Genomic DNA, 18,000 nt, shown 5'->3' with positions numbered 1-18,000 from the left:
GAACATCTCCCAAGCAGGATGAGCCTCCGTGTGAATAAACAGCTCCGTCTCCATCTGGCCTGGGCAGACTCCGCGCCAGATGCTCTCTGAGGCAGCGGCGTCTGCGGAGATGGCTCCTTGGCAGACTCATGTTGGCACAAGAACCTGCAGCGTTGGCCCCACTGCCTTCAGAGGCAGCTCTGGGAGGTTCACAGAGGCGGGTGTCAGAGCACAACAGTTGCTCTGCTCTGCCTCACAGGGACCAGGAGAAAAACCTGCTGCAGGTGTGTGTTCAGTGGCTGTGTAGAGTGAAGGGGTGGGGGACAGGCTGGGGATGGTGGCCAGTTCAGGTGAGCTTGGTTAAATGTGGGGCTGAAAATTTCTTTAAATTCCAAGGGATCCCCACAGGAGTCACTTGTCTGCAGGACAGGAACTGGGTGGGCTGAGCCCCAGGGAGAGGATGTGCAGGCTGCAACGACTCTGGGTGAGCCCCAAGCAGAGGACACGCAGCACCACAGCAGGGACATCGTGGCTTTGGCATCTCTTCATCAGGCCTGGACCGTATCTGTGGAACTGGGGGGGGGGCACAGAAACAACCCCCCCAGACTGCAGCAGGTGCTTGTGCCAGGAACACATGATTCCTGTGCTGCCCTCCTTGCACCAGCCCCTTGGAATGCTCTGCAGAGCCCGGAGCATGTCCTATCCCAGGAGGACCCGCAGTGCTAGAGCAGCAGTGTTTGCTGTGAAGGTGGGGGCTCCTCTGCCAAAACGGGAGGGGGGCCCAGAGTCGGGGCTGTGCCAAAAAGCTGCATCAGCACAGCCTCACCTGCTGCTGGCCATGCCCGTCACCTTGGGTAAGGTCGTGTCATTCTATACAGACCTGGGGCCCTGCCACTCTCCCAAAAGCAAATCCCCTTAATTGAGTGTCTAATTAATACCTAAAAATACTGCCCTCAGCTGCTGCCGGAATCTGCCCTGCAGCAAAGGTAAGGCAGTACCCACAATGCCATGGCCCCATAACCTTGGGAAGGTGCCCCAAGAGCATCATGCAGGTGCCCCAGCAGGGTGATGTGACATGCTGGGGAGCTTCACTGGAGTGGCCTCAGCCCTCTTCCTGCTCCTCGGGGTCTTGTCTCCTTTGAGGGCAAAGCCAGGTGGGAAAAGACCTGCCCATCTGCCCCCACTGGGGTTTCTGGGCTCTCTCCGACTGCCTGGTTTATCCCAGTCCAGAAATGGGTTTAATCCACAAATTTGAGCTCAAGGATGTGCCAAAGAGGTTGGCATATCTTGTCTGTACCATTGGTGGTGGCTGATCCCGGGAGTCTGTGTCCCCTCAGCACCCGTCCCGTGCCTGCCCAGTGCAGGAGCTGCTCCCCAGGGGAGTGAACCCTTCGGCCTGCAGCGTTAGCTGAGCTGCAGCATCCCTTCTTGTAGTTACTGATTTTGGGGCTGAAGTGATCGCCCACCTCTTGTTCCTCCCATACATACATATTTATATATATGTATATTTAATGTTTTTAAGGCCAGTGCAGTCAGTGCAAATCGCACTGACTGTGACGAGTGGCACCCCTCGTGATCCAGCCCCAAATGCCTTTGCTGCTCTCGCGTGGGGCCACGGCTGCGTGTGCCGGGGGTCCCAGGGCAGCTCCTTTGGCGCCGGCCCGGCCGTCTCAGATGATTTGATGTAGAAATACTGTTTCACGCCTCAGAAGGTTAATTATGCACCGCTCGCCCAGTCCTGCTCGCTGCTGCTGTAATGTTATTTATTTATTTTTAAGCGGTTTCACAGATTTCCCTTCTGGGCGACTCTGGAATTAACTCGATCAGTGCACGCCTGATGAAGCAAACTGTAATTCCTCCCCGGAGTCAGGCCTGGCTTGGGGATGGCTCCGGCGCCGTGGCAGAGCCGCCGCGTGCACTCACCCAGAAAGAGGTCATTGGTGCCCGTGGGGCTGGTGACGAGCACTCGCTGCTCAAATCCAGGGAACCTCTCAAACTTTGAATTTCAGATGCATGTCTCAGCTCCTGCACCAGCCAGGATTGGTGCGGGGCAGGTGCGGAGCGGAATGAGGAGCAGCATCAGCCTGGGGTCCTTATTCTGCATAGCTGAGTGCGGGGGACTGGAGGGGGGCTCAGGCTCAGTGCTGTCGCAAGAGGGGCTGGTGGTGACAGCAGTGTTCCTGCTGTGGGAGTGGGTGCTGGCCGCTGTCAGCCTCCCACAAGGGGTGTTCTCGCATCCAGGGGGGCAGTGGGATGGGGTTGTGCTGTGCTGGGTCAAGGGATCCGTGATGCCTTTGAGGTGAAAAAGAACCCAAACCTCAAAAAAATCCAAAGGAACGAGGAACACTGACCTTGTCCTTGCTGCAGGAAAAGGGATGGGGCTGTGGGTGGGTTGGAGGGGGTATGAAGCTGTTTGGGATGTGAATGGGCTCTTCTGGTTCACAGCAGTCTGGAACTGTTTCTTATTCATTGTGTTTGATTAATTAACTTTTTTATCTTAGATTTTCCCCCTCCTTGTTCCCAGAGCTGGGCAGGGACTCCCTCTGCCACTTGGAGGATGCTTTCCTGTGCTCAGCATCTGTGATGAGTCCAAGTTGGGATGGGGAGCAGTCTGGAGACAGATCCCTTGTACTGGCCTTCCCTCCCTCCCTCCTTCCCTCTGTCCCACGGGTGTTTTCTGTTTAAACAGAACATTATTAATAACTCTAGGCTATTTTTAAGTCTCATGCTGGAGTGTGTGGTTCATTTGCAGGGGATGGGGAGTGGCAGCTGTACCGCAGGAGTGGGGGCAGCTCGGTCTCTGCCCCCAGTCCTTCGGCTGCTGCTGGCAGCCAAACCTCACCAGCCTTGATGAGGAGCCCCGGTGGTGCCGGTGTGGGGGAGCCCAGGGATGTGTGGCTCCATGGGAGAGCCCAGGGAAGGGGCTGCTTCCCTGGGGGAGGTTTTGACACCTTTTGGGGGTTCAGACTCCTGCGCGTGTCCATGCTCTGATGCAGAGGTGGCTGGGTCCTGCTTCAAACTGGGGTGCTGGTTTTGAGCCTGAAAGGCAAAGGGGAGCCCAGGGCCACCCTGGGCTGGGACCTTTCACTGGGAGGGGTCTGTAGTCCATGGCAGATGTCCCCATGTGCCATGTCTTGTGTGCTCTGTCCTCCTGCTGCGAGCAGGGATCACCAATGCTGACGCTGCTCTTTCCCTCTGCCTGCCCAGGTCCCTCTGGACACAGCAGCCCCCTTTTAGCATCGTTGCCCATCCCTGGCCGGCCTCTTCACCCCCCCTTGGACATCAAGCACTTTCTGACCTTCAGGCTCAACGGGACATCGCCGCTCAACCTCTTCCCCAACTTCAACACGGTGAGTCCCCAGGGTGCGTGGGCATCGGCTGCTGGACCCCTCCTTTCTTGCAGCAGTCCCTCCTCTACATGGCACCACTCCTAGAACCCCACCAGGTAGTTTCTGGTTTAATTCCGGGGGCCTTTGGCTGCTGGACACCCGTTCAACATGTCCACTTTGCCCTTAGCTTGGAGAGGTTCCTGCCCAGCCTGTCAGTACCAGAATTAAAAACATGGTTCATTTTAACCGAGATCAATTGGATTTTGCCCCTGGAATCAATAGTAATAAAGTAGCTCTGGAGAGCAGTTCATTAGTTGAAAATTAAATAAGGAAAAGCAAAGAAAGAGAGAGAATGTATTACAGATACGAGGAATGTGGCTGGTGCTGTGGATGTTGGGGAAGTCAGAATGCTGAGAACTGCTCCCACCCCCTACTTGGGTTCCAGGTCCCCAACATTGAACCACTGGCCCAGGTGCCTGGGGTGGGCAATGACATGTATCTTTAGAGAGGTTCCATAAGACAGTTAAACTGACCTGGATGTGGCCAAGGACACACCACTGTGTGGGGTGTGAAATGGTGTTTTCCCCATGCTGCACCTCTCCCCCAGGCTGGTCCCAGCCCCTCTGTGACCCCTGGGTGCTGCCTAGGATTGTTGTGGAGCAGGTTCTGCTCCGGGAAGGGCAGTGGGCTACTCTCCCTCTTTGCCTCAGAGGCACTGCAGGCTGGTGTTTTGGGGTTCAGTAAATGCCCATTGCTCTCTCTCAGGAGCCTGGAAACGGGACTTTCCCGAGCCCCCTCCCTGCTCGCCGGCCTTTTTTGAGTATCTTTGAGCTTAAATGTGCTCGGAAGGTGCAAATTACCGCCGAGATCCTCAAAGACAGTTCAGAAATTAAGTGCAGGATTCCTGTTGCTGTTGAATGGGATTCAGGCGTCTGAGTCCTTTAAGCTCTTTTGAAGCCCCAGCCCAGCCTCTCCCCAGGCTAATGAGCTGGAACACAGGACAGGAGAGGTTTTGATGCCATTATAGTTCCTGCTCTTTGTCTGGGCTCTTTTTTTAGTCGCTGGAGTCAGGAGTGAACTTGACCCAGCGCCTGTTGTTTGCTCCTCTTGGCTCCCACCTGCCGCTGCCTCGGCGCGTGTTCACCCACGTTTGTTGCTTTGAAAGAACTGATAATTTGGAAAATGAATCTGGTACTTGCTGGAGCCACACAGTGTTGCACGGCTGCTGTGCTCTGTGTGGGCTTCTGCCACAGAGAATGGGTCAGACATGGACAGAGATGCCAGGGGAGGCTGACCCAGCCATCTGGGGACCTGGAGTCAACCACTCTGAACCCGGTGCGTGGTGTTGGCTGATGGTCCGGGGACAAGAGCTGTCCCTTCGGGGTGTGTCGGTGCTGGAGATGTGGCCGAAGGAGGCTGGGTGAGGTTCAGGGTGTGCTGGGCTGGCAGCTCTGGGAGAGCCAGAGCAGAGCTTCCATCCCACAGGATGAAGGGCTGGAGCATCCCTGCAGCCTGAGCTGGTCTGGCAGCTCTGGAGGAGCCAAAGCATCCCTCAGGATGTAGGACTGGAACATCCCTGCATCCTGAGCCAGGCTGGTGGCTCCTCATCTCTGGCCAAGTGACTGTGATGCCAGGTCAGACTCCACTTGAGCCTCAGTGGGGGGAGAGGATAAGGGGCAGCAGTCAGGGTCTGCCCATTGCTGAGGTCGCTGCCACATTGGAGGTGCTCTACGACAGGATCTGAGGGTTCCCCTTTCATGCCCTGTGTCGCTGGTGATGCTGTGAGGGCCCAGCAATGCCCTGCGGAGAGGGAGCTGTTTGCAGCACCCAGCAGAACACTCTGCACTCAGAGCAGGTCACAGGGTTCCCATGAACCCAGCAGATGTTTTACTCCGGAGCAAACAAAGCCCTTCCAAGCTGCCTCCTGTCACTTAGAGCAACAACCAGGGAAAAAAGCCCCTAACAGCACCAGAGGCACGTTCCTTGCTCCAGAGGTCTTTCTCTTAGCTTGGGCTGCTGCAAATCCCCAGGACCCAGCAGCACCTCATAAAATCCTGTCAGCAGACGCGATGTGAATGGATGCTGCATCCCTGTGAATTCCTGCTCCTGACCTCAGCGGCCGCAGGGAGCTCAGCGCAGGGATCGCTATTTATATCGGTAGGAACATCCAGGGATAAATAAAGTAATGTGAGTCAATACAAATTGACTATAAAGCTGGGATCTTTATTCCCCAAGACCACGGTGCCCAAAGCCACCTCTGTCGCTGGCTCCACTCTTCTGGAAGAGGCCAGGAAGAGCCTCAATCCCTGGCTGCAGGTGCTGGTATGTACGGCTGCAGCACAGCCAGCCCTGTGGGAGCTGGGGGGACTTTTCCATATCCAAGAAAGCTGTGAGGGTGTGTGGTGGGGAGGAGATAGAGGGATGTTTGTGTTCTCATTCGGGGAGAAGCACAAGGGCTCTCAGGTGGCACCAGGCTTCAGACGTGCTCAGTGTGGGGTGGAGCTGGGCTGGGCTTCTGGCAAAGCACCTGGGATCATGTGTACTCCCATGGGGATGGGCAGCTGAAGGCTCGAGACAGTGCTGGTGTTCACTTTGGGACAGCAGGAGCAGCCATGGCCACCAGTTGCATGTGCCTTTGCTGGGATGCCTGGGGCTGGCGTGAGGAGCCAGATTCTGAGTGTGCTGACCAGCCCAGCCCCTGGGAGCCCGTGAGCCCTGTGCCTGCCCAGAGCAGTTGCAGGTGCTCTGGTGAACACAACTCCTTGCTGTGCCACAGGGTCGAGCAGGGTGGACTTGGCAAAAGCACAGGGGCTGGAAAGACCCAAGCTGGTGCCATTACCCTGCCATAACCCCTAGAGGAGGAGGAGACCCTGTGCTGGGGCTGTTCAGCACCACCATTGTGTAGATGAGGCTCAGACGTGGCTCTGGCACCACTGGCTTCACTGGCAGGTTCAGGATGGGGCCAAGATAGTCCCTGGCCTCATTTGTGTCCTTGTGCCAGCATCTCCCTTTCCTCTGCCTCCTCCTCCAACTCCCACCCTGCTCATGCTACGGTGCTCAGGGTGTGGATGAGCCCATGGGAGCTGGCAGCACTTGGTGGGTGCCAGTGTTGTTTGGTGGAAGCTTTGGTGGTGCTTGGTGGGAGTGACTGGCTGGAACCTGGTAGCTGACGCTGCTGGGAAGATTGGAGCCATTTTTCTTTTCTCAGTGAAAAGGTGGGTGTTTCTTTGGAAAACAAGTGCTGGCCCAGCATCCCAGCAGCATAGGGGTGCTGCCAGCAGCACATTGCAATGTTTGTCATCAGGCGTGGAGCAGCATCTTGGCCATCTGTAGCTTCCTCCAGGTCTCTGCCGAACCCCAAATGCCTCTTCATTTATATGCCAGATAAGTGAGTAAAATTTCATAGCAAACAGGCACTTCATTAATCACCTGCTTTTACCATTCTGCTCACTCCTGGAAAGGAATTTGGGGTCTTGATAATGGCGCTGTTGTCCAGGCATGTGCCTCGAAGACTGATGCACCTGTCTCGGCAGCGAAATAGCTTTGCAGAGAAATACGATCACTGAAAACCCTGGGCTCTCCTGACAGCAGGACTCTGATAAGATAATCTCCCTGTGCCACAGGGTAGGGAACAATACTTGCATTATAGATTGGAGCCACGCTCAGACAAAGAGGTTATTCTTATGTTTTCTTCCTTAATAAATGCATTTTGTTAAAAACAATTATGGCTTTTGGAAGTAGTTTGGTGCTTGGGCTGTGGAATGAGGCCGAGGCCTGGGGCGAGACAGAAGGGCCAGGGCCTGGCACCGGCCACATGCTTGGCTCCACCACAGCCCTGGTGGGCTGGAGGACAGATATGGCTCCTGGCAGGTCATCGAAGTGGGTCTGTGTGTGCCCAGCCTGGTGAGTGAGTTGTCATTGTTGAGTTTGAGCAGGTGAAATGCACATCTGGACAGCAGTGGGGCAACTCAGAGGGGCTTTCATGGGCACTGTGTCCTGGGTGAGCTGTGTCTGTGGCAGCAAGCACTGGTGTCCCTCCTGCCTTGGCACCCATGTGGGCTGTCGGTGTCCCATGGGCTGGCACACATGGCCCTGCTCACGCCTTTGGCATTGCCTGGGGACATTCCAGCTCTCTGGTGAAGAGCATATGGAGAACAAATTATGCTTGTTTTGGTCACCTCTGTCCCCCGTTTTGGTGGTTTCTGCTCCTGCTGAGGTCAAGGGTAGCCACTAAGGTTCAAACAGAAACTGGTAATTTTCCACCTGTGACACAAGTGTCTGTGTGGGGGGAGAGGGGACTTGAGCACACACTGGAGCAGATCGAGTCTCGTCCCTTCTGCCAGACCACAGCCGACATTCGGACCTTGTGGACTTGGTGGATTCAGGAATGGTTTAATCAGGACAGGAGCCAGTGTTGACACGGCACGCTGCCCTGTGCCGGGGAGCCTCCATGGCCTCAGGGCTCCTCAGCAGATGCAGCCCCTCACTCCTTCCAGCCACAGAGCTCCTGTGAGCTCTGTGGCATTGGCAGTGGCTCCTTGGGAGCATGACAGGCGTGGGGGTCACCAGGTCATGGTGCCACTCTGGGGCAGCCATCAGGACACAGCACCCAGCCGCCCTCTGCCCTCCCTCCCTCCCTCCCGTTCCAGATGGACCCGGTGCAGAAGGCGGTGATCAGCCACACCTTTGGTGTGCCAGCCCCGCTCAAGAAGAAGCAGTTCATCTCCTGCAACATCTGCCACCTGCGCTTCAACTCGGCGGTGAGTGGGGCCACAGATGGGGCTAGGAGTGAGTGGGGGGCACGGGGCCGGCCCCTGTCAGGGCCATCCCCGACAATGGGCCAGTCTCCCCCACCGGAGCTGCCGGTGTCCGGCAGTACGGGGGCCGTGGGCTGCTGGAGCTGCTCTTGCCTCCCCAGGCCCTGCGCCCTGGCCAGGCTCTGCTGCCTGCAGAGGAGCCATCCCAGCCTGGCCACACTGGATCTGCAGTGCCTGGGGCTGATGCTGCCCTGCCAGCAAAGCTCCCTGCTTCTGGGCTTCATAATTCCGCTCCACAGCCAAGCAGCTCAGAAGAAGCATTGCTTCCCTGTTTCAGGCTGCATCCTGGCTAGAAGTGCTGTGCCAGGAGAGTCGGTCCCACTGCATGCTCCCAGTGCCCCTGTGAGCCCTCGTCCCCACTCTGCCCATCCCTGCCCATGTCCTTCCAGGTCCCCCCGGCTGGCCCAGACCCTCACAGCCCGTGGGTGTTCCAGCACATCGGCTGTGACCTACTTTGGCTGCACCCAGCCCTGTTCCAGCCCTGTTATCCGAGGGGAGTTTATTGTCTTTGCTAATGAGGCACCACGCTCGGACTGGCCCTTTGCTTTCCCACGTACCAGTCACAGCCCTGGCCCCTGTTCCCAGCCCTTGGAAAGCCACAGGGAGAGGGAGGGGAAGGGATGGGATAGGATGCTTCCCTCTGCCGGGAATCCTCAGCTGGCCCCCAGGAATGCTGTGCAAATTAATCTGTCCTACTCGGGGGTACAGTGTCTGATTCATACTGGGGTTCCTTTCCATAAATTGCCAAACCGGGGTTGTTTTGGGGGACAATGCAGCATTGTCCCTGTTGAGAGGACACCAGTGTTCGGGGGATTTTTTTTTTGTGGCCATTTTTATCAGTTCAGTGCAGACATGAATCCATCAGAGTCACGCTTCATTATCCAGCAATCACTGAGAGAGAGGAGCTGGGGACATGAACCATGTGTTGGACACCCCTTAGGATACAGTGGGTGATGTGTCCTCCCCACCAATGAACCTCTTTATTTCATTTTTACAGCAACAATTCATTTTACGTTTCTGGAGTCATAAATTTTGCCTGAAAGCTGCTTTTAGGAGTGACTTGATGCATTTAATCAGAGCAGGGTCCTTATCTTGGCCAAGCAATGTGGTGGTGTCTTAGAGAGTGATACCTTGGCCCCAATATGTCGGTGTCAGAGCAGGCTGGGGGGAGGAGGAACACAGCTCTGTGCTACACCCCACACCCAACACCCCTCTGCAGTGGTCCCAGCCCTGGGGGTGGATGTCACCAGGAAAGGTGGCTGCATTAGAAACACTCCTGAGTGGCCACATACCAGGACTGACCCCATCACCTGCCCTCCCCATGCCTATCTGTCTGCCTGGTCACAGCACTGACGTGGTCATCCCGGTCTCTGCCCCCCAGAACCAGGCAGAAGCCCACTACAAGGGCCACAAGCACGCACGGAGGCTGAAGGCCATCGAGGCCATGAAGAACAAGCAGAAGGTGGTGGGGGCTGCAGCGGGGACCCCCGGCCAGGAGAGCACAGCTGACCTGGCCCCCAGCCCCGCGGGCAGCGGGGAGCTGGGCAGCACAGGTACGAGGAGGGGGATGGGGCTGAGGAGGCTGCGGACGGTGGGGCAGAGATGCCACTGGTCACAAATGAGCTCTGGTGCTCGTGGGGGCACGGTGGGTGTGTTCCCTGTGATTGGGTGTCTCTAGGAGGTGTTTGTATGGATGCGGGAGAGAAAGAGAGCCCTGTCTGTCTCACACACCCCCAGGGCTCTGCTGAGTGCAGGGATGAGGCTGGTGGGAGCTGAGGCAGTGTTGGAGCTTGGCCGGGGTTTTGTGCTGAGCCCAGCTTCCATGCACTGCAGATAAAAGCTGTAATGGGAGAGACCTCGGGAAGAGCCGCCCTTGGCAGGGATGGATGCATGCAGATGTTGTTTGAGATGGTCTTGGGGAAGACGGGGGTGCTTCCTGAAATCCAGAAAACCTGTTCAGGCACACAGAACTTTCCCTTTCTGCCCATTTATTTCTCTTTTCCCCTTTCCCCCTTTCCTTCCCCTCCCACCAGCTGATGCCAGTAGCCCACAGGAGCCAGAGGGTGAGGGCAGCAGCCTGGGGCTGGTGCCCAGCACTGAGGAATCACCCGTGGAGCTGCCAGGCAGTGTTGCCTCGCTGGGCTCCCCGCCGGCCTCCGAGCTGTCAGAGGGCACCTCGGATGCCACCAGCGTGGCCTCCTCGTCCGCCCAGGCAGCCGAGGCGCAGGCGGCTGAGTCAGGCAGCAGCGTCAGCTCAGCCCCTGAGAGCGAGAAAGAGGGGAAGAAGAGCAAACAGCACCTGTACTGTCCCACATGCAAAGTGACCGTCAACTCCCTGTCCCAGCTGGAGGCTCACAACACTGGTAAGGGCATTATGGGGGGGACAGGGGGACGGGCCCCCTGCTACTTCTCTGGTGCTCTGAGCAAAGCCCAGCCATGCCCCATAACCAAACAGCCTTGCAAGGAAGTAGAGAGCATTAATGAGTGTTGCTGTAATTAAAAAAATTTCATTAAAATGACCTGCAGAGATAAACCATGGGGCTTTACCTGGGCTGCAGCTTCTAGGGTGAATTTTCACAAGGTCAAACACTCTTAATGTTTATGTCTCAATTAAGGACATTTCCAGCTACTTTTAATCAAGTGATTGAGGCTGCTTTATATTCCATTTGGCTTGAAGCTGATAGCCAGGGTTTCTTCCAAACCCAGGATAACCCTTCCCAAAGCAGCTCGGTGGTTTGGGCTTGTGGCCCTGTGGAGAAGACCCCTGGGAATCCAATGAGCTGTGGAGCTCCATAGCCAACGATGGCTCCTGGGCTGAGCAGGGTAGCCCCTTGGGGTGGGCAGGTGTGGGAGCTGCTGAGGGTCCCCCTGAAGCCTGGGGGTGGCCAGACCCACCCCCAGAGTGGTGGTGGAGGATGGCAGCCATGGGGTCCCCAATGAGGTCTGAAGGCCCTGCTGTTCCAACTCCTGTCTCTCCCCTTTCTCTGGAGGATGCTTAAGTTGGGCACCCCAGCTTTAAATGGAAGGTCCTTTTCTCCCCAGTTCAGCAAGTACTGGGAACCAGTTCCCCCCACCCCACTGCCTGCTGGGGCAGCAGCAGCAGCTGCTGTGTGCAGGGTTGGCTCAGGACACTGCTGCGGCTTAGCTGCAGACGTGTCCTTTTGCTTTTGTCAGCTCCAGTTACGAATTCAGGAGCTGATTTGGGGAAAAAGAACAAACAAGCAAACAAACGTTTGTGGGCTGGCGCTGCTCCGTGGCCGTCACACAGCTCCTTGCTTCACGCCTTAAAAAATAGAATGAATTAGCAGGGGCTTAAATTACTCGCTCCCCTTGCACCCTCGCTGTCCCGGCGCTGGCAGGGGCAGGACAGAGCGCCCTGTCCCCAGGTGTGTAGGGATCTTGGGTTCCTCCTTCCCCACCTGCTGTGACCCGGCTGAGCTATTCCTGGCTCCACAGCCAGCTCCCCTCTGACCTTGGGCACGGCTCAGATGCTGCAGCACGGTCGGCGATGCACGCCCGGCTCCGCAGACTGTGCTAGCGCCCGGGGACAGGCGACAGGCTCCAGCGCACGCTCAAAATAGCAGCTTCTCCAAAGCTGGCACATGGAGGGGGGGTCTCTGGGAAGATGAGCATCTCTGCTCTGCCTGCGACGTGCAGCTTGGCAGGGTTTGGGAATGGGCTGAGCAGCACTGGCAAAAGCCTGGGCTCCCAGGCAGCTCCCTGTCCCCTCTGCCTGCAAATGCTGCTGGGCACAGGTTGGTGAGGTTCCCTCAGTGCTGTTGGAGGGCACTGTTCCTGCTGCTGTGCTACTGGCACAGGGCTGGGCTGGGTTTGCTGAGTATTCCCTCTCGCCAGGCGCCAAGCACAAGTCGATGCTGGAAGGTCACGGCACCCAACTGCGGCGAGGCCGGGGCAAGCTGCTCTCCCGGGCAGGGCACAAGTCCAAGCGGATCGGGAACAAGGGCAGCATCAACATCCAGAACAAGGCGTTCCACTGCCAAGTGTGTGAGATCTACGTGAACTCCGAGACCCAGCTCAAGCAGGTGACGATGCCCTGAGAGTGCCTGGGCACCGGGTGTGGGTGTGCAAGGACTCAGGGTGTGGGTACCTGATGGTCCCTGCAGGGTGATGGGCATCCCCACAGACCTGAGCCACACAGTGCCCCGGCTGTCCTGGCTCCCAGTGATCCTGCTGTTTTCCTCCCCAGCACATGAGCAGCCGGCGGCACAAAGACAGGCTGGCAGGGAAGCCACCCAAGCCCAAGTACAGCCCCTACAACAAGCTGCAGAAGAATGCTGCCCTCGCAGTGAGTATTATCAAGGTACCTGTCTCCCTGCACAGCACTCGCTCGGTTTGCTCACAAAGCCTCGCTCGCCATCAGCCATCCTTGCAGTGAGTCACAGGAGCTGCTTCTCTTAAACCTTGGTTTCCATCACCACAGCTCAGCTTCTCCCCTCAGGGAGGGTGAGCTGTGGTGGTGGGTTTTGAGTCTCTTCCTGGGAAGGCCAGCATGGGGATAACTTGGGAGTGCTTTGGCAGCAGCGTTCACAATGGCAGCACTTGTGATGCCTCCACCTGTTCTGCAATCTCACAGTGTCTCCTCCTCCCTCCCTGCAGTCCAAGCTGGCTTTGCAGAAGCACCTCACCAAAACCCTGGCAACCCGTTTCCTGCCGAGCCCGCTCACCGCTGCTGCTGTCTGCGCCATGCCTGGACCCCTTGCCTTGCGACCAGCAGCTGCCACCACCCTCTTCCAAGCCCCGATCCTCGGACCAGCCCTTTTCCGAACGCCGCCGGCCCATGTCCGCCCCACGCCGGGTCCCATTGTCTTCGCGCCCTACTAGAGCCGCTGGCCCACCGAGGGTCTGTCCACCGTGGCTGGGCTGGGCTGCGGGGGCTGCGCGCTGGGGGCAGCGCTCCTGGTACCTGCTCTCCTGGTTGGTGGGAAAATGTAGTCGTAGACATCAATCCCGGCTTCTCCTTTGCTTGGAGCGGGCTCCCACTGGAGAGAGGTGCCCCAACAGAGCCCAGCCAGCCCTGCCATGCATCCTCACCGCTCTCCCAGCCTGTGCTGGCCCCGTGCTCGGCAGATGAGCCCAGGCAGTGCACAGGAAGAGGACAATGTCCAAATCAGGACCGTCTCATGGCCTGGGCCTGCCTGTCCTTGGCCTGCTGGCTGCTTCTTCATCACCCTCCCAGTTACCAGACTGGAAGGAGAGGAGCTGGCTGGTCCCTGGGAGAAGGAGCATCCCTCTGGTCCCTGCCAGCCCAGTGGGAAGGGAACTGCGAGGGGAATCTCAGCCCAGCTCTTACTGGGAGGAACAACCCCAGCACAAGTGGGAAGCTGGCAGTTTCTCTCTCAGCCTGGGCTGGCTGTGCCCTTGCCAGCCCTGCACCTACCTGTGCTGGCAGGGGGTTTCTGTGCAACCCACCAGCCCCCTGCCCCCGCAACACCCTACGTCCCACCAGCCAAAGAGCCCCCGCGGTGGCGGGCACCGGCCACACCGACCATATCCTCACTCCAAGAGCAATAGCTGACCCCAGGGCCAGCGCCTCCTCCCTCCAAAGCACACGGGCCCTGCCCTGGCCCCAGAAGCACACGACGGGCATGTGGCCAAGCTGGGCCCCACTCATGTCCAGCAAGGCCAGGAGCACCAGGCTGTCTGGTGCTGGCTCCCCGAGGAGGTGACCCTGTGCTTGGCACCTGTCCTTTTCTCTGTCCCACCGCGGGGACAGCCCTGCCCCTACCTCCCGGAAGATGCTGTGAGGCTGAGTGAATGTCCCTAAAGCACTTTCAGTTCTCCAGTGAAAGGCAACGCTGCTGCTCACCTGCCATGCCTGGCCCTCCACTCCCATCCCTGTTAGGAGCTTCCAGGGAGTTAGTGATGATTCCCGAAAACAAAGGTGTCCCCAGCAGCCTGGACAATCAGGTGGCAGGTGCACCCATGGCCTGTGGAATGCCGGGCTCCGGAGGGACCCCAAGGCCATAGCTCTGCGTTTCACTGTGCTCAGACAGCCCAACCATGACCTGTCTGGGACTGTCACTGCGGCGCTCTGGGTGCCCAGCACGCTGCTGTACATAGAGAGAGTTGCATCCCAAACGGACCTTTCGCTGGAGGAACACCCCACCCCGATCTATGCAATCCAGGGGGGCAGCTCACCCGCCGCACTGGCCGCCTGCGATTCCCTTTGGTGCTGATGCATCCATGCAGCCGGAGCAGTGGTGGGAGCAGAAGAACCAACGTAACACTGAGCTCTGTCCCGTCCCCGGCCCAGGGTGCTGGTTCAGATCTCTGCTGTGACTCCCATTCCCTCCCAGCCCTTGGGAAGAGGCAGGCTGGTGTGCGCACCTGGGAATCCACACGCACAAGCACACATATCTGACGTCTTGGCCATAAGCAGCGCCTGGATTTCAGAAGGATTTTGCCCAGCGTGCTCCGCTGATGCTCAGGATGGGTCCTGGCACGGGGAGGTGAACGGGAAGGTGAATGGGTGACTCAGATGGCCGAAACACATCTGCTTCCCAGGGCTGGAGCCTTGGCAAGGGCAGGAAAGCTGCAGGAGGGAGCACACACCTGCAGGGTCTGTGGGCAGCACCAACCATGGAGCCACTGCTGCACTCCTGCCACAGAGACAGGAGAGTGAGTGAGCCCCTGGGTATGGATTCACCTGCTCAGGGCATCCCTTCCCCAGGGAAGGAGATGGGAGAGAGGGCACCAGGAGAAGCGTGAGCAGCTGTGCATAGAGACAATGGAAAGGTCTTGCAGCAGTGGTGGGAGATGCGGCTTGGAGCACAGCTGAAGGAAGGAAGGCTCCCAGCAGAAAGAGCTTTGCCAGGGTTAGAGAGATTGTCCCACAGCCCAGAGGACGCGTAGGAACCCCACATCCCAGCGGACAGGAGCCTGTGCTGATGGGACCCCAGGGGACAGGAGGGACGCTGTCCCCACTCCCCAGTGCCAAGCAGCCTATGGCCAGCGTGTCTCCAGCCACCCCTGCCCGTCTCACTGTGCCCTTCCCAGGCCCTTGGAGTCAGCCCCAGTCCGGCTGCAGCAGCTGGACAATGGGTCGCCTCCTGTACCCAGCCCCTCAGGAGCATGGGGAGCTGGGAGCAGCCAGGCTCCAGCTTGCAGAGCTGCGTGGCACCAGTGGGCCTGTTCCCCTCCATTGTTCCAAAAAGCCTGTGCTGGAGCCGTGGCTGCTCCGTTGCCCCTCACCAGTGGAGTCCTGACGCACTCCTGTACTTGGCACTTTAACCCTGTGAAAGCCATTCCTTCTAGTAACAATAATACTGCAACGAGCTGCGTAAGAAACCCCCGTTATGGCATCCCCCCAAACCCCCTCTTGCTCTCCAAAGCATTTACTGCCTTTGACTTAGCACATGCTGTACTAGGAGTAGGGATAGTCCATAGCGCTCGGTAACGTGTGCCCCTCTGTAAATAACCTTGGAGTGATGTGAAGTTTGATTCAAAAAAACAGAAAAAAAAAAAAAACCAACCCAAAATGGAATATCCAGACTCTAGGGACTTGGCCAGTACCCTCCTGTAATGTTCATTGTATATTTTTTTGATGTACTATAACTGTTGGAAAAAAAAAAAAAAAGGAAATATTTTGATAATCGAATCTCATCGCTTTATTGTGTTACTCAGTAAATAAAAGGAACAAGTATAAACACACTGGGGCTTTTCATCAGTTCTTTTCCTACATCCAGACTACCTGAAGGGAATGCGTGTTGCTGGGCAGGAGTGGGGCACCTGTGCCTTGTCTTATGGTGGTTCTGAGAGGAGGCAGCACTGTGACAGGTGGGCAGTGAAAGCTGCCATAGCCCAAAGCATCTGGGGTGTGCAGGGTAAGTAAAGTCCCAGCTCCTCCAAGGATCCAGATGTGCAGGTGAAGCACAGTCCCATCTCCTCCAAGCTCATGGCTGAGTCTGCACTCAGGAAGAGGGGGGCTGAAATAGTGGATTTGGGCACCCTGCCCCCAGGAACAGCACCTGCCCTGCTCTAGGCATTCCCTGGATACTCCTGTGCACAAAGGAGCAGTGGAGACTGCCAGGGTAAGGGACAACCTGCCAGGGAGCAGCAGCACAGAGGCAGCTGGGGCAAGGCAAGCAGAGCTGCTTGGCTGGAGGCAGGGCCAGCAAACAGGCTCTTCCCACGTGTTATACGGAAATAGAAAAAGAGGGGAGTTGTTCCCTCCAGATGTGGAGCTGATCCCCACATTCCAGCCAGTGTATGCTATGCCTCTGCTCCCCTCCCTCAGCATGCACCTGAGAGCAGAGGGGGTCACTGAGTGAATCCTGATCTTCCTGTAGCACCTCTGACAGCTGCAGGGGCTGGGCAGGGAGAGGAGTGGTCCCTGTCCTACTGCCTCTCTCATCCTCCAGGACCATCCCCAGCCCTGGGAAGATTGTTCTTCCTGCCACCTGCTTCCCACAGGCTCCATGACACCAGACAGGACTCAGAAGGAGGTGTGAACGAGGGAAGCAGGAAGGTGAGGAAGAGGAGGTGGCAATGGAAGGGAAGGGGAAGAAGCCTCAGCCATCCATGGATCCGCTGCCCTTGTTCTTGCGGCTCAGGGGAAACGCAGACTTGCTCTGTGGCTGCGTCATCTTGCTGGCCAGGTAGATGAAGGGCTCGATCAGCGTGCGCCGATCAGCCACGGACACCTCCCACAGCTTCACCTTCTCGCCCTTGGCCCAGTGCTGGGCTGCATCATGATCCACCCGGCGCTGCTCCTGCAGGTCACACTTGTTGCCCAAAACCACAATAGTGACCTGTTCCAAAAGGGCAAGAAGGGCCCCTGAAGGTTCCAACCACAGCACTGCAGGGCTGGTGGCTGGCTCTGCCATGAAGACCCTCAGTGGTAGGCCCAGCCCTGCCGCTGATTCCCTGTCCACGTTGAGGCCTTTTGAAACCCCATGATCCCAGTGCTCCCTTCCCCTCCTGCTGGGGACTGTGTGTCCCAAACTAGCCCCAAACTGGAAGGAGCTTTTGAGCTCCTGTATGCTCAGAGGGCATCCCAGGAGAGAGCCTTTTACTGCTGGGAGTCTCACAGATCAGGGACCCATCAGCATTTTGTGATGGGCTGCAGAAAAGAAAGGTGAGAACCTGCCCCAGGGGAGCAGATCCCACTCTGCAGCCCGTTCTCCCGGGGGACTCACCTCCTTCTTGTCCTTGGACTTGTCGATCTCCTTCTTGAGCAGCTCGACACGCTTGAAGGACTCCTTGCTGTCGGTGCTGTAGACCAGCACGTAGCCGTCGGTGCAGGAGAAGCAGTGCTTGGGCAGCTCCAGCCCGTCCCGCAGCCCCCGCGTGTCGTAGAAGCGCACCTGCTCCCGCACCCCCCGGTCCGTCTCGATGGAGCCCACGTAAATGTCCTCCTGGGTCTCGATCATCTCCGAGCCTGACGGGGGTGGGCAGGGGACACGTGGGGACCCTGCCCGGGGGTCTGGCTCTGGCACAGCCCGCGGAGCTGTCCCGCCAGGCGCGCTGTGCCATCCTTCCCCACCGCCGGTGTGTTCAGGGGGTGACCAGGGACAGCCCTGCCCAGGGGGATCCCCAGAGCCAGCACTGCCCAGGGCCGGAACTGCCCGCTACACCCGGGGCCGCCACCTCGGAGCGGCCTCCCCCCGGCCCCGCACTCACCGACCACATGGTTCCCGTACAGCAGCTGCTCCAGGATGGAGGTTTTCCCGACCGAGGCCTGCCCGCACACCACCACCTTGCAGCTCTTGCCCATCCCGCCTCACCGGGGCAGCGGCGGGCGAGCCTCACCAGCGGCGGCGGCGGGAGTGGCGCGGCGAGACCACAGCGCCCCCCTGCGGGCGGGCGGACCGTCCGCGGACCCGGCCCCGCCCTGCGGCGGAAGGGGGCGTGGT

The 18,000-nt window shown here is 58.1% G+C and overlaps 2 protein-coding genes across 7 annotated transcripts in view; one reads left to right on the top strand and one right to left on the bottom strand.

Annotated features, from left to right (window-relative positions):
- LOC116456089 (zinc finger protein 385C-like) overlaps positions 1-15,613 on the top strand; it is a 58,466-nt gene extending 42,853 nt beyond the window's left edge. For 5 of the 6 annotated variants that reach the window (XM_032134592.1, XM_032134596.1, XM_032134595.1 and 2 more), the window contains 7 exons: positions 3,187-3,329; positions 7,958-8,068; positions 9,507-9,678; positions 10,159-10,488; positions 11,981-12,168; positions 12,333-12,446; positions 12,743-15,613. In XM_032134592.1, the coding sequence (XP_031990483.1) occupies positions 3,187-3,329; positions 7,958-8,068; positions 9,507-9,678; positions 10,159-10,488; positions 11,981-12,168; positions 12,333-12,446; positions 12,743-12,967 (1,283 nt within the window). In that variant the 3' untranslated portion in view covers positions 12,968-15,613. The remainder of the gene's footprint in view (positions 1-3,186; positions 3,330-7,957; positions 8,069-9,506; positions 9,679-10,158; positions 10,489-11,980; positions 12,169-12,332; positions 12,447-12,742) is intronic. The other variant, XM_032134594.1, reaches the window with a different exon arrangement.
- A 116-nt stretch (positions 15,614-15,729) lies between these two features.
- On the bottom strand, positions 15,730-17,936 carry NKIRAS2 (NFKB inhibitor interacting Ras like 2). The gene is made up of 3 exons (XM_032091559.1): positions 17,768-17,936; positions 17,284-17,525; positions 15,730-16,896 (listed from the first exon to the last, which is right to left on the bottom strand). Exons 1-3 carry the CDS (start codon positions 17,859-17,861, stop codon positions 16,657-16,659), a joined length of 576 nt encoding a protein of 191 aa, XP_031947450.1. The 5' UTR covers positions 17,862-17,936; the 3' UTR covers positions 15,730-16,656.
- Between the last annotated feature and the right edge of the window lie 64 nt (positions 17,937-18,000).

This window comes from Corvus moneduloides, chromosome 26 (genome assembly GCF_009650955.1).
Source record: "Corvus moneduloides isolate bCorMon1 chromosome 26, bCorMon1.pri, whole genome shotgun sequence".
Lineage (NCBI taxonomy): Eukaryota > Metazoa > Chordata > Aves > Passeriformes > Corvidae > Corvus > Corvus moneduloides.
Note: the sequence above shows the minus strand (reverse complement) of the source record. Positions and strands in the feature narration are given on the sequence as shown.

Bases quoted from the DNA above. Each gene is read 5' to 3' on its own strand.
- NKIRAS2 (XM_032091559.1), bottom strand. From the start codon at position 17,861: ATGGGCAAGAGCTGCAAGGTGGTGGTGTGCGGGCAGGCCTCGGTCGGG. The intron at 17,526-17,767 runs GTGAGTGCGGGG...CACCCCCGTCAG, and splicing joins GTACGGGAACCATGTGGTCG to GCTCGGAGATGATCGAGACC. The intron at 16,897-17,283 runs GTGAGTCCCCCG...CTTTTGGAACAG, and splicing joins AGTCCAAGGACAAGAAGGAG to GTCACTATTGTGGTTTTGGG.